The sequence below is a fragment of the Furipterus horrens genome, unplaced genomic scaffold (genome assembly GCF_987537825.1).
Source record: "Furipterus horrens unplaced genomic scaffold, mFurHor1.1.pri manual_scaffold_10, whole genome shotgun sequence".
Lineage (NCBI taxonomy): Eukaryota > Metazoa > Chordata > Mammalia > Chiroptera > Furipteridae > Furipterus > Furipterus horrens.
The window spans coordinates 34298958-34314302 of NW_028327180.1; the positions used below are offsets into that span (position 1 = coordinate 34298958).

The 15345-nt window shown below is 43.3% G+C and overlaps 1 protein-coding gene across 6 annotated transcripts in view; it reads right to left on the reverse strand.

The window, feature by feature from the left end:
- The window catches only part of MSRA (methionine sulfoxide reductase A), a 384072-nt gene that overhangs the window by 78352 nt on the left and 290375 nt on the right, over positions 1 to 15345 (reverse strand). For all 6 annotated transcript variants that reach the window (XM_090289002.1, XM_090288997.1, XM_090289000.1 and 3 more), the window contains one exon: positions 14411 to 14517. In XM_090289002.1, the coding sequence (XP_090145128.1) occupies positions 14411 to 14517 (107 nt within the window). The remainder of the gene's footprint in view (positions 1 to 14410; positions 14518 to 15345) is intronic.

Below are 15345 nucleotides of genomic sequence, written 5' to 3' on the forward strand. Positions count from 1 at the left end.
TCTGAGAACCACTGTTCGGGGTCATGCCCATGAGACCCACAGAAACAAAACAGCCTAAAATCTCAAACACTGGAGGAGAGAACTTAAGAACAAAAAGACTGGTGCTTTGGTACAGCTAACTACTAACAAACCATTTTAATTCCTTCAACAGAGCAGATCCGGCTGACTCACACAGCACAGGAGGACAAGAGTGGGAAAGAAGGCTGCTTGATGAGGACCTTGTGGGTTAACTCTTCCCTAAAATCCTTCCCCATGAGCCCACCACTGAGTAGGCATAGCTTGTGTCAGGGGGAGGGATGCACTGGAAGAAAACTGAGTCATAAGCATACCTCAGTTAGCAACTGCTGTGACCCATGCCTTTCTCATTACCAGCAGCGTATTCAAGGTGGACTACCCTCGAACACGCCATTGCCTCTGTGTGCAAGACGCTGATGTAACCGCGGACGTCAATTAAACTGGATCTGAACAAGAGAAGAGAACTAATATTTATCAAGCCCCTCCTTGCAAATCAGGCACATGGTGCATATTATCTCATTTATCCTACACAATAAGCTTCTGAGGTACACATGATTAGATCCATTTTGGAGGTTAGGAAATTGTAGCTGAGTGATTAAAGTAGTCATCCAGGCTCAAACATCCAAGACTACGTCGTAAGACTAAAGACTAAGTGCTAAGCATACCCAAGACTGAGGACTCATCCATTACACTGAGGTTCCCAAACCTAGCTGGGCATCAAAATCCCTTGGGGAGTTTTAAACATTTCACACTTCCTGCCCCCCCCCCAAGATTCCAATTCAATGAATGTAGGTGGGGCTCTGGAATTCATGGAGCCCTACTATCAATTAACTTTTAGATTTGTTTTTTAATAGCTATATGATTAGCTGGATGAGGCATTTCACATTTGAAAGCCTCTTCCACACCAGAAGTACTGGTTGGCTTTTTTTCAGGGCCATTTTGTTGTTGTTGTTGTTCTCAAAAGAACAGTATTTTTATTATATCTTGAGCATTGCTCTTCGCATGAAGCTAAGGGCAGACTGAACCAATAGAGAAGCGGATGCAGGTGCTCTTCCAAGCTTTAATGGTCATACATTCATGTTTCTAGATTTTGATTCTGCATATGGGCTTCTGCAACATCCTCCCCATCTCCCCCGCCCCCAGTATGCAGGTAGTTGGTAAATAATTTTGAACTGAATGGAACTGATTGTATATGATCCTCACTCTGAAAAGCAGGTTTCATACAGACCTCCTCCTTCATGATTTTGCAGTACATTTCTATTTTGACAATGCCCAAACCATCCCAAAATAAATAAGTGATCAAAATAAGTTTGAGAGAGAGAAGAAGGGGGGACAACGATTTAATAATCTCACTGGCTCTTGTACGAATCTCCTCCTGGTCCTCAGCCGGGAGCCTTTGCTCAGCGAAAGAGCATTGTATACGGAGCTTTCAGGCAGACTATAACCGCAGGCAGCCACCAGAAGCAACAACAAAATTTCCTCAAGCCATTAGCCCTTGATCTTGACAAATTAAACACTAGTGAGACATTCTCCTTATTGATAAATGTAAAATAGGCATGATAAAGCATGGGTAGAACCAGGAAGAGTGATCTCATCATGGTCCACCTTCCCCATGTATGAATCTGTCCAGAGATCTGCCATTTGACAGAATGGAAAACGTATGCATGAAGCTGGGAGTCAAAGAACCAGAGTCTGCATCCTGGGATCACTCATTTACAAGTTGTGTGACCTTGGAAACTGTCCGCTTCAATCTCCTGCAGAGCAGGCATTCCGTGGAATGACCTCATGCTCACTGGAGGAGCAGATGAGATGTTCATGAAAGGTCCTTCTTCACCCTCAGCTCTGCTGGCTGGTGCTGTCAGTGTTGCCAGGGAGCAAAAGCTGAATCCCAACAGGTATCTGGTTCTGAGAGTGAAGGCCCGGGTGTGGCTCGTGTACATGTGACCCCATCACTCATTGGTGGGGACCTCAAACCGTGCCTGGGAAAGGGAATCCAAAGAGGCAGTTGGGGTTCAGCCGGTGAGACTAGACCTCTCTGATTTGCCAGGTGCAGGGTCAGGCCTCGGGGGCATCGATCCACTTGGCCATCGGGTGAGGATACAAGTAACCTAGAGCTGGGAGGCCAGAGCTGTGATTCCAATGCCATCGTTAAATTCAGAGGGGACTCCCACAAGGGGAAAAGGATTTTAAAAACAATCAGGTTCAGGTGTAGATTTTGAAATGGAACACTGTCCTCGTTTCGCTGTAGAGTGACAGGGTAATGGTCAACATAAATAGAATCTGACAGAAGCTTTTATTCTGACAGCTTAACTGAGGCTCAGGCCCTCTCACTATGGGGGTGGCTGGGAGTAGGAAGGGTCATTCTCTTGATTTCAAATTCAAACACTACAAAAGAAAAGGAGGAGTTCAAGGTGAAGGAAAAGGCAGCCCACTTTTCTTTATGTGCTCTGCTTTTGTCCTTCACACGCTTCACACTTGAGGGAGAAACTAATGACATTGACCTTGGGGCCCCCATTCCACCCGGTGCTGTACACAGCTGTGGCAGGCGGTCCCTGTGGGCCTCTGCCCGCTGCAGCGTGCTCTGTTAATGTGGCCCCGCCAGCAGCTGACTGAAAACAGTGGCAGGCAGGCACTGGGCACACGACCCCTGACACTGTGGGCCTTTTTTTTCTCCTCTCCACCAGCAGCCAATGGGCGGGCTCTCTCCTCCAGCTGCCATGGCAACAAGAAGACTGCTCTGCAGTGCCCAGAACAGATGTCACATGAGCAAAGATGAATGTGGTGGGGGTGGGGAGCATGTGGTGGGGGCAGAGAGGGATGAGGAACACATTTGGAGTTAAATGGTCGCACCAGAGGGAGTAAGGCATATTTTGAAGCAAGTGCAAAGCGGTAACATCTATTTTCTTTCTTCTCCCTGTCCTTTAAGTTCTAAACCCACATGCACACACACAAATGTCCTTTCATTTCTGCTACTGAGGAGCTGCGGCTCGCTGGCTTTCATGGCAAACATGAAAGCTCTGATTTCTCGAAGCCTTAAATGAACATCGCCTTCATGGCAGAAATGCAAGCAGGCACTGGGGAACTGGCTGGGTAGCTCTGTTGTGATGAACTGGAGGAACTTAGAACCACACAGCTGAGACAAAAATCCACGGGGATTTTAATGGCAAACGCACGGCCTCTGTAGGCAAACAGCAAACCCTGTTTCACTCTTGTTGCCCCTGACATGCAAGCGCTCCTACCTCCCTCCCCCCTGGTGCAGGTTCTCTGATCGTACCACTCCTAAGGCCATTTTGTATAGACCAAACCAGGGCAAGGCTTATAAATCTACCTACTTGAGCAACAAAGGCTCTTTTGTTGCCTCTAAAATAGATCCTATTCTAGCTGAAACGCCGTGTTTAAAATGTTTCCACTGACTTCCATTTATCTTCCACTGAAATTAACAAGTAGAGCCTGTGCAGGCAGGCGCCTGCGAAACCTATATATTAGTTGGTAAGATAAGAGTGATATTAGCAGCAGGCAGGCACTAGACGCTGCAGGCCTTTCTTCCTCCCTGCTTGCAGCCAATGGCCAGGAACCTAATCGTGTTCCTGTTATCAGACCACATGTATCAGTGAGACAGGAGGGGCAACAGCATAGGTCCTGCCCTAATCCAATGGATGAGATGCACTAAAAGTGCCAGAGAATGGGAAAATGTTGCTTAGCATTATTTTGCACTTGTCCTTAATTCCCACAACAAACATTCATAGAGTGCCTGCTTTGTGCAAGGTGCCGCACCGAGTATTGCAATGGATGCGAAGCAAGGGAAGATCCCACTTATAATCAAGAGGGAGAAGAAACATGGAAGCTCTCAAAACAGGCTGGATGAAATGAGCCTGGCCAGCTAAGCAGGATGAGAACATGGACCAAGGCAGGCTCTGAGAAGTGTCCTGGGGAGTGGGAGACGAGAGTGCCAATCCTGTGACAGAGCACTTGGCCTATATACCATTATCATATAATGCTTACATAGGATAATAAAGAGTAGCCATTATTATCCTACTTAATAAATCAGGAGATCCAGGCTTAGCGGGGTTAAGGTCATACCATTAGCAAGTAGCAGTGTCACTGTGGCCCCAAGTCCTCCCCACACCTCCACGGGGGTTCTGCTCCACCAGCCAAGTGGCATGTTGCTGGAATAACGCAACTGAGTGTGTATGCACACTGTCCTGGTCTTCACTGAAGCAACAACATCAATGAAATCGTGGACTTTGAACCCTCCCTGCGTAGTTCCTAATAGATACTGAAACAAACACCTATTTAAATTTAAAAGGTTCACCTGGATACACCCTTATGTCATTTTGTGTACCACATGGGGTACAGCACGAATGTCACACTTTGGGAGCCACTGCTTTTTCCCATGCTGGCCTTGAAAGATGAGCAGGAGCGCGGCCCCTGGAGAATCTAAATTCACTCAACTGTTACTCTAGGTTGGTCAGGGTTATTTTGTACACATACCCCCACTACAAAGAAAATGTCTCCCTGGTTCTCACAAGAATGCTTTCTTCTATCAATATTCTGGCCTGTAAGTGGAATCCTAAGCTACCTGCAAAGCACCCGAATGGAAAGCAGTGGACCTGAATAAAAAGACTGATGGCTGGCAATGTCCTTGTCTACACTGCTCCTGGAAGCTGCCCCCGCAGGGCAAACCACCCCAAGGGAGGTGGTTCCCCACCACTGCAGCAACAGGCTACAACCACCAGAGGGCAGTGACACAAACCGGATTTTTCATTTGGACCCAAATGTGGATGCACAGTTTAATAATATGTAAAGCCTATTATTACGAGCTTTTCCTCTCCCCACTCCCTATTAATGAACAAATGCCCAGGGGTAATGCACATATTTCTAAATACAGTGCAAGAAAGGGCAATCTGTACTCATACACAGGGAGTCTAACACACAGTAATAAGTAGAAATGAAAATAATCACCTAAATGCAACTAAACCATTAAGGCTAAAAATTTAGCTGCCTATATGGCTGTATGCATAGAAACAGAGATACCTGACTCCAGAAATGAGCACTTTTAAAACACTAGTTCTTATTTAGAGTTCACAATAATACCTGTAATGATAACCACAAAGCTATAAGACAGGTGTGAGAGGAATTGCCCCTTGATAGCTGGGCATACAAAGGGGGATTTTTCTCTTTGACTAAGGTATGTGAATGAATTATTCAGGGCCTTTCCATGAGCATTTAAAAATCATGCTTTAAACAATAGCACAAATTTTAAAAAATTAAAAAGAAGAACTGGCTAATCCCCAAGCCACAAAATATCAACTGACGTTTACCTATGTCTATTCAGCGTCCTACTCTGCAAATAAGTGGTTGTTGGTGTTGATGAAAGCAGAGGCTTTTAGTGCTCCTACTGGTATTAACATCATAGCATGGATTGCGAGGGGCTACCTCTAGTATGCCACCTACTCATTTACCTGTGAACAAAGGCACGGAAATAACCCTGCTATTTTCTCAATTCATGACAGAAAGGAAGATGCCCGGGTCCTGCATTTTCACAATGGTTTGGTATCTCAGGGCCTCAGGGAAAGCAGGACAGAGGCAGCCTTGTCGCTGGAGTCACCCCATGAAGCCCTGATATTCATAAAAATGCTCGACAGATTACTAAGGACCGCCACACTGCATGTGAGACAAGCATATGGAACTCTGACTCTCTAACTGTCTTGTGTGGGTCCTCTTGGGAATGTGAATGAAGCCCTCAGAGCTTCAGTTCCTCCTAAAGCAAGTAAGAGCTACTTCCCCATGTGTGAGTGAAGGTCACTCATAGAATAGGGGACAGAGCACTGAAAACTGTTGAGATTTATTTTAAAACATTTTGTTCTTATTTCCCCCATTTTATAGACATGGAACTAGAGCTTTAAAGACTTGGCCAAGGTCATGGTCAGTAAAGGCAGAGCAGCACTCCAGCCAGGGACTGTGGCGCTTCCCACCCTTCCATGGCATCTTGGTCAGCTTGAGCTGCCATAACAAAGTACCCCAGGGTGGGTGGCTTAAAACAAAAGACATTCATTTGTCACAGTTTGGGAGGCTGAGAAGTCCCAGACAAAGGTACCAGCAGGGTAGGTTTCATTGTGAGGATTCTTCTCATGACTTACAGATGGCCACCATCTATCTGCGTGCTTGCATGACCCCTTCTTTGTGTGCACGGGGACAGAAAGAGCCCTCAGGTGCCCCTTCTCATACAGGCACTGATGATCCCACCATGGGGCTCCACCCTCATGATCTTATCTAACCCTAATTACCTCTCAAAGGCCCCATCTCCAAATGTCATCACATTGGGGGTTAGGGCTTCAACAGAAGCATTGGGCGGAGGGGCAACACAAATATTCAGTCCATACAAAGGGTAGCAGTGGCCTTCTTTATCCAGTTACATCTTTTCAGTTCAGGTCAACAAGTATTTGCTAACAATCATCTAGGTGCCAAGCACACAGTACCAGGCCTCAGGGAAAGCAAGGATGAATAAAAGCACTCACTTAGGGTCAGGATAGTTCCTAGGAAATGGTCCACAGGAAGGAGCACTCATGACACATGGTCTTTTGCCACTGTGTACAGCACAGTTCGTTAGGGCAAACTTCATGAGATCACCTTCAGCTAGGTATCTTGGAAACAGTTGTAATGCAAATCTGGCAACAAATCGGTACATACTCTTTGATAAGCTAACTAATGTGCTAGTTTACTGAGGAAGTGGGGGGAGGTGAGGAAGAAGGGCCATTTTCAAATTTTCAGCCTATAGATGTTTACAAGATAACACAAAGGATCTGTACCTCTTGGTAGGAAATTATCAAGTCCAGTTATATTATGATGATTATAGCATAACTGGATAATTATGAAGTATATTTAATTTTTCTTAATTGAGTTGCCAAAATTAAAATTACTTTCTGGATTGGAAAACTGAAGGGGCAAGGGGCTCAGCTTCAATGAATGTATGAGTATAGTGGGTGACTTCTACATGGTAGTAATATGTATGTGTATGCTAGTATTTATTTATATTTGTATATATAAATATTGACTCCGTCTTTCCCTTGGACCCTTCAGCTGCGAAGAGAGGGGGGGTCTGCTGCATGGGCAACAGCAGACCCTCCATATCACCCTGCCCAGGCTCTGTAGCTTCAGCTTCACTGGAGAGGACACTCCAGCGTCATCGCAAGATGTCGATTCAACACGGGAGGAGACAGATACCGTGTCACTCCCGAGTCGGACTGCACAGCCATTCTCGGCGGTGCAGATAGACTCTTAAGAAGCTACACCATCGTCTCTCGAGACGGACAGCTGCCAACGACGAAATACTTAGTCCATAACAAGTGGTGTATTATATATATAAAATCTCATTTAATTATTACAAAAAGTCTATGAGGAAATTTTGTTATGCACATTTGGATAATTTTTAAATGAAGACCAGAAAAGTCAAGGATTCACGGATAGTGACTGAGTACTAGAATATTCTTGCCAACCAGTCAAACATTATTTTCATTATTTATACACACACATAATTCCCCACCCCATCTCCTCCCAAATCTAGCTCTTAGGGTTTTTTCCTGTTGCTATATTTGGTATGCTATTTCGTCTTGGTAAGTAGTATGGCGGTGAGGTGGGGTCTTTTCTGAAAGTAGAGATGTTTGAAGGGGGATTGGCATACGTAAATTGCCACTTCTTGTCAAAATTAGACAAGAACCCCAAGAGAGAGGAGACCCTGTTCCATCCTGTCTGGAAGCCAGATGGGCACCCGCTTGGTGAGCACAGCCTGCCTCTCCTGAGCAGCCCAAGAGAGAAGGGCTCCCAGTCTCAGTCCCCATTTGAGGCTGGACATGTGACAGTGGTATGTTGGAAAACAGGTGTGGGGACCATGGTAGACTGAATAATGGTGACCCCTAAATGTCCATGTCCTAATCCCTGGAACATGTGACTCTTACTTTGTACGGCAAAGACTGGCAGATATGATGAAATTAAGGATCATGAGATGGGGATATTTTCTTGGGTTATCAGGTGGGCCCTCAATGACATCACATGTGTCCATATAAGAGAGAGACAGAGGAAGTTTAGACACAGAAGAGGAGGAGGCAACATGGCCACCGACGCAGAGACTGGAGCGATGTGGCCACAAGCTGAGTAACGTCTGCAGCTGCTAGAAGCTGGAAGAGGCAAGACTGGGATTCTCTCCCAGAGCCTCCGGAGGGAGCACAGGCAGCTGAAACCTTCAATTTTGGCCCAGTGAAACTGATTTTGGGCTTCTGGCCTCCAGGACTGTAAGAGAATGAATTTCTGTTGTTTGAAGCCACCGTGTTTTTGGAAGTTTGTTACAGTAGCCATAGGTAACTAAGACAGGGACAAAAAGTCAGAGACTTGGCAAATTAGAGAAAGGAAGATGGTTTCTTGTACCAACCACTGACTTCATCTCACCAAATACTGTTTTGTGACTGTGATATTTATAATACCTTGTGTCAAGAGAGATTGCAAGATAGGCTTTGGGCCAAGGAATACTATGGTTAACGCCGTGGTTGATTCCCGAAGGCCTAGAGTACATACTAAACAATGCAGCAGTTCCTCGAACCTCTGAATTTGGTCTCTTGGTGGCAACAGTGAGTCCATACAGGAGTGAACTTTGAAATACAAAGAACTATAAAACCATGCTTTGTGATGACTGCACAGCTGTAAAATTTTCTGTGAGTGACTCTAGTTTCTGTCCTGAGTTCCCAGATCTCTTAAGCTTTATTCAACGATTCTGAGATCTGAACAAGAATCATATGCCATGATAATTCGGCACTTCTGACTAGAAGTTACATATGTCTTATGGGAAGACAGCAAAATGATTGTGTGTGACCTTGTAGGCTAAGGAGTTTGGGTTTTACTCTAAATGTCACAGGAAATCCATAGACAAGTTGACACAGGAAAAGGAAATGACTGGAATCAGACTCAGGAAGATGCTTTGACTGCCCTGTGTGGGTCGGTGGCATGTAGAGAGGTAAGCTCAGTGGTGCAGGAACTAGGAGAGCGAACATAAACGTGAAAGAGAAGGCATACTGGAGATATATTTAGAAGTAGAATCTAGGTAAATCTGATTAATTGGAGGTGAGGAGTGAGGAATGCTCCTAGGCACCTAGCATAAACAGGTTAAAAGATGATGATGGGGAAGTTGGAGAAGGAGCTGGGCAGCTTGTTTTAGGGAGTGCAGGGGTGAGAACCAAGCTTCCATTTTAGGAAATATTATGTCAACAAGTAAGCAGTGGATTATGGGGATCTGGAACCCAGAGTGTAGTTCTAGCCATAAATTTTGACCATCATTGGCATAGAGATGGCATTTAAACTATGCTAGAAAAAAAGGAGCGAAAACTTAATTGGTAACATCGGTAGGTAGGTTATTTGAAAATGAAAGCTGTTTCTCTCTCTCTCTCTCTCTCTCTCTCTCTCTCACACACACACACACACACACACACACACACACAGAAGCCAAATATAATATCTTGTCAGGGCTTAACTGGAGAGCCTGGGGAGTCAGTGACTATTTGGCTGCAATCTGAGTGATTTGGGAAGAAAATTAAATAATCAAAGCTGAACAAAATTATAAAACACATTCAAAATTTATGGAAGAAAATTACATAATCAAAGTTGAAGCAATTCTAAAAAAAATGCTTGTTGTAATCCAATCATCACATATTGCTTTTATATTTTACTTTGGGTACTTTTCTTTAAAATGATACTACATAGAGTATAGATGTCAGATTGTTAGATAAGTGAAATCTAAGGTAAAATATGGTAAACATGTAAAGATTATAGCTATGTTGAAGATATGGATGGATGAATGAATGGATGGGTGGCTGGGTAGATAGATGGATGAACAAACAGAATGAGAGCCTGATAGAAACAGAGTTTTAAACTATTTTATATTTGACACATAGTGGGTTATTTAACATTCACCCAAAAGTTTATCCAGAGGAAAGGCTGTGCTAACTGTTCATGAGGCTCTGAGGAGTCGGAAAGGAGGTAGGCTATGTGACCAAGAGAACAATCATTAGATTTACTGATTCTCTATCAAATTTCAAGAAACAGAATGTATCAGTGATCAAAATATTTAATTCCTAAATGAGAAAGAGTCACATTTTGAAGATGTCAGAATGACATGTGAATACCTCCCACCCCGCTGAAGACCATGATTCAGTGTAGAATATTAGAAAATGTTTGTCATGACAGGTTCACTTGGGAGGTAAACTGTCTACATTTGATAACTTGAAAACAGTTAGATTATCTCCTCCAATTAATAGCATTAGCATATAATTCCACCACAAAATGCTGAAAAAAAAAAAATACAAAAACGCAATCAAGAAAAGATCACAAAGTCTTGGTCCAAAAGCAAGAACACCCCCAGAGTCTGTGCCAAGTCTTCAGCTCATCAAAGACGTGAAGCAGCTGTCAAATTCTGGGAGCAGAATCCAGCACTTTTCAAGGTCAGTAAACACAGTGTGAAGTCTACCCTTCACTCTGACCTTCTTCTGTAAGATGCCCCAGTCCTCTAACCTGAACAGAAATGAGCAGACTTCTTCAGCCACTCTTCCTTTCCTAGGGTTGTTGGTGAGCCTGTATCTACAACCCAGTCAACTTTGCACAAAACCAGTTAAGATCACTTTGGGTTTCTGGCTCATCAGCAGTACTGCACATCTAATTAGCTCAACAATTGGTCCCTGTGATAAAATCAGCCATTTTTATGTTCAAATAGCTGCTTCGTGGTAAGCAATACTGTCACTCTAAACTTTACATATAAAGAAGTTGCTGAAGAAGCTGGTTACTAGGAGGTCACTGGGGGGCAAACTAGTGAAGACTATTAAATTAGTAACCTAAGCCAATGTTACAGTTAGGACGTAGGGGTCCCACCAGGGCTCAAATAAGATGAGTTCCCAGAATGTAGTGACAGGGCCAGAAATGCCAACTCTTAAAGGGGAAATGTTACGTAGACATAATATGCATGGAAGGAGTCACCCCATGCTTTAGAAATAAACCTAATTGTTTATGATGAGATTACAGAGTACTACACCCTAATCAAGTATTGTTAAGAAATGGCTCTTCCTACTAAAGATCCCTGCTATTTCAGGAATTTGTTCAAGGTTACCCTAGACAGAAAACACAGGAAAGTCAACTCACCTCTTCAGCTTCCTCATACTCTTCACTCACCTGTTAAGGCAACGGGTGATATCTGAGACTCCCTCCCTGCTCTGTGTGATCATTAGAAACCACATTACTTTTTAAGGTAAATGTAAAATCACAGATCGACCTCTTTATGGTGTAAAAGCTAATTATATCGCCTCTCATGGATATTGTAAATTATTGATTTCTTTTTGTGTGTGTGTGTGTATGTATACTATAAATTATATCAATTGAACAGTTAGAAATCTATACACGTTTCAAAACTAGAAACAGATACACAAATGAATACAATTTTACATAAAGATAAGAGATATATATAAATACTTCAATCTAAACATATCCATTTTATCTATGTATGTGTATAGAATAATAGTCAGAGATAATATAAATGACCTCATTTATATAAACTGCTTTAAACAGAAATTAGCCTGCAGTAAGTACTCAGTTGGTACTGTTGTTGCCATTCTATTATTATCAGTATCATTATTCAGTTACATATACACTGTATATAAATATATTACATAAACTACATATATAACTGTATATTATGTAACTATACAATTGTAGCAGGATTTCTGCTGAAAATTAAACTTCTTTTTCTCTTTCTCTGCTCTAACAGAGGTGCCAGAAAATCACCACAAAATGGTAAACCATCCTTAAGACACATGGTCAGCTGCCTGGCTGGGATTGGGTAAAGGAGCCCTAATAGATTGTCTTACCAGCTACCTCTCATTCCCCTGCTCAGATCCCCTTGGCCTCGCCCTTCCCTTCTCCCCTGTTGCAGTGCCTAGCAACCACCTGGATAGCCATAACATGGGTATCTCAAACTCCACATTTCCAAACTTAACTTCCTTTCCCCACAAATCTGCCTCTGCTCCTCCAGCTATCATACAAATCATCACTATCCAGAAACATGTAAGTCACCCTGGACTCTTCCCTCCCATTTACTCTCCACTTGCAATCAGTTCCAAGTTCCTGAGTTTTACTTCCCAAAGACACTTCATTCCACTTAGACTTTGACCATCCCTGACAGAGCTCCCCTTGTTTCTGGCTTGGAGCCTCGCAACAGCTGCCCAACTCATCTCTCTGTATTGTCTTATTTTTCTAATTCCAGTTACTCTGCTAACTTAACCTTATGATGCTGGGCATCTAAAACATGGGGGTACTAATGAGCTCTCTCATCCTTAGAGGTTTGCTTGAGCAGATAAGATATACGGCTTCTGTGTGTTAGGCACTTAATAAAAAGTCACTCAGCTGACATACAAATTAAGACAATTTGATGCCAGAGGCTACATGCTTAGCTGCCCCCACATATGTCCAGGCAAGCCCACCTTTATCAGGAAAGTCATGATGAAAAGGGATACGAGAAGCAATAATTTATAATTAAAAGTGTTTTAGGCTAGAAATATAAATATACTCAAACTACTCCAGCAGTTTAAAACAATAAACATTTATTATCTCATAGTTTCTATAGCACAGCTTAGTTAGGTGCCTCTGGCTTGAGGCTTTCCATGAGGTTGCAGCCAAACTGTCAAATGGGGCTACGATCTCATCTGAAGGCCTGACTGAGGCTGAGGGGCTTCCAAGTTTGCTGGACGGTTCTTGGCGGCCTTCGCCCCTTGCCATATGAGCCTTTACACGGGTTGCCTGGCAACAAGGCTGCCAGTTTGCCCCTGGGCCAGTGATCCAAGAGACAGTGAGAGAGAAAGTGCCCCCAAGATGGAAGTTGCAATCTTTAACAAACTCATCTCAGAAGTAATATTTCATCCCTTCTGTCATTCTATAGAAGTGAGTTATTCAATCCAGCCCATGCTCAGGGAGAGGGGATTATACATGGCCAGAGACCACTGAGGGCCATCCTAGAAGGTGCCTACTGTTATCACCCAGGTAGACAGCACAGCTTTACTGGGGGTGGGGGGTTGGATGCTGGGGAAGAAGTGGGGCCCCAACAGCATCTCCTGTAGCCCTCTCTGCTTTCGGAGTTACACTGACCATGAGCTGCATGTCCTCCTAATTTTTCATCAGTAGGTGCACTCTTGTCCCTGCCTCTGTCTCACTGCCATCTCTGCCACCCTGGGGGACAGGTGGAGAACCCAAACATTCTTGGGAATTGTTGTATAGACTATTTACATAATTGTAAAATAGACATTACAGTAGCTACTGGCTCTGTTGTTAAATGTGAATCCAAATCAGCGGAGTTGGGGGCTGGGTGAAAAAGATGGAGGGATTGAGAAGTATGGAACAGACACAGAGATATAAGTGATAGCACAGGGAATATAGTCAATAACATCATAATAACCATGTATGGGGACACGTGGGTACTTGAAATATTGAGAGGACCACTCTGTAAAGTGACTGTCTAACCACTATGCTGTATATCTGAAACTAATATAGAATAATATAGAGTATAAACTATAATTTAAACATTTTTTAAATTTAATTTAATTTTTAAAATACAGTGGATATAAGTATAACTATAAAAAAGAAAATATAATAATAATTCCAATTTAAACATTATCATGAAGTTCTAAAAATTAAAACAACTCAACTTATTTTTAAAAGAACTAAATCTCTACTGGAGGAGATCTTAAAAATACAACACAAGTTAATAGTGAAGATAATTATGATATAATGCCTATATTTCTGAAAAGTATTTTTTATTATAATTCAATCTACTGTTACGAGCAAGACAGAGAGCATTCCGGTTGAATTGTGTGAGGAGGCACAGGAGAAAGGGCCATCTACAAGCCAAGGAGGGAGGCCTGGAGCAGACCCTCCCCTCAAAACCCAGAAGGAGCCAGCTCTGCTGACACCTTGATTTTGGACTTCCAGCCTCCAGAAGGATAATACATTTTTGTTGCTCAAGCCACCCAGTCAGTGGTACTTCCTTATGGCAGTCCGTGCAAATAAATACAGAAAGAAGACGAGAACTTCAGAGAGAGGGCAGAGAAGGACAAAGAGAGCGGGAGAAAGACTATATGGTAAGTTGTTTTTAAAGAGAAAAGCATAAGGGCCTATTATTAAAATCTCATTTAGCACATTTATGGAGCAGAGTGGCTCCATTCCAAGAGGCTCATAGAAATTTCCAAAAAAGGTGCAAACGGAACACAGTGCCAGGTGAAAAGAACGAGACTCTCCCACAACAGGTGGGGCCCAACCTGGCGGGGACAGATGGCAGGGGCAGACGGAGGAGCCCAGGAGCAGCAGGAGACCTTACCTTCTGGTAGTCCTCTTTGGACCTCAGGGCCGCCTGCATGTGCGTGGTGGAGGCTGGGTAGATGGCTGAGCGGTACTGAGAGCCATAATCGTTGCCTTGGCGCATGCCTGGGAGAGGGGGAGGCAGAGAGGATTACTGGGGTGGACTGGACAACAGATCAGTGTCACACGCTCTCTATGATTCATGCGGTAAGCGCTGCTTTTAATTTTATCCTGATACCTCTTTTCTTAAATAAGCATGAAATGTATGTGTTTTGTTTTGCCTATTTCAATTATAACAAAGATCTTTGAACTTAGGTAAATTTATCACAGGTCTTAGATCACCGTAAATGCTCTATAAATATGCATTTTTTTTCTATGCAGATATTTAAAGTGTAACCTTGTGCATTTATCCCTTGCAAAGCACTGTGATACACGTTACTTCTGTAGATCCTAATGAGACACCGTCTGTGGCAGCTATTGTTGTCCCCCAGTCGGCAAATCAGAAAATGCGATGATGTTCCTGTCAGTGCCTGGAATACTGCTTGGCACATGGGAGGTGCCTATGAATGACACAGTAACGGATGCTCAGCAAGCTTCAAGGGTTTGCCTGAGATCATACAGCTAATCAAGAAAAAACCCTGGGACTTAATGTCACAGCTGCTAGGATGTAAATGGTGGTCAATTTCTAACTGACAAATTTAGTCTCCAAAGCTAAATAACCACAGGCTTAAAATAGATCCCCTATTGATCCCTACACTGTTGTCGAAATGAACTTCATGTGTTTACCACATCACTCAAGAATCAGGTTCAGTTTTAACAAGTGTCCCAAAACTCCAACAGAAGATTCAACCATCCGAAGAAAAAGAGATTCATATTTCAAACTTCAAAGCACCCGCGTATCACCTGGGGATGTCGTTAAAATGCAGGTTCTGATTCCATAGGTCTGGGGTGAGC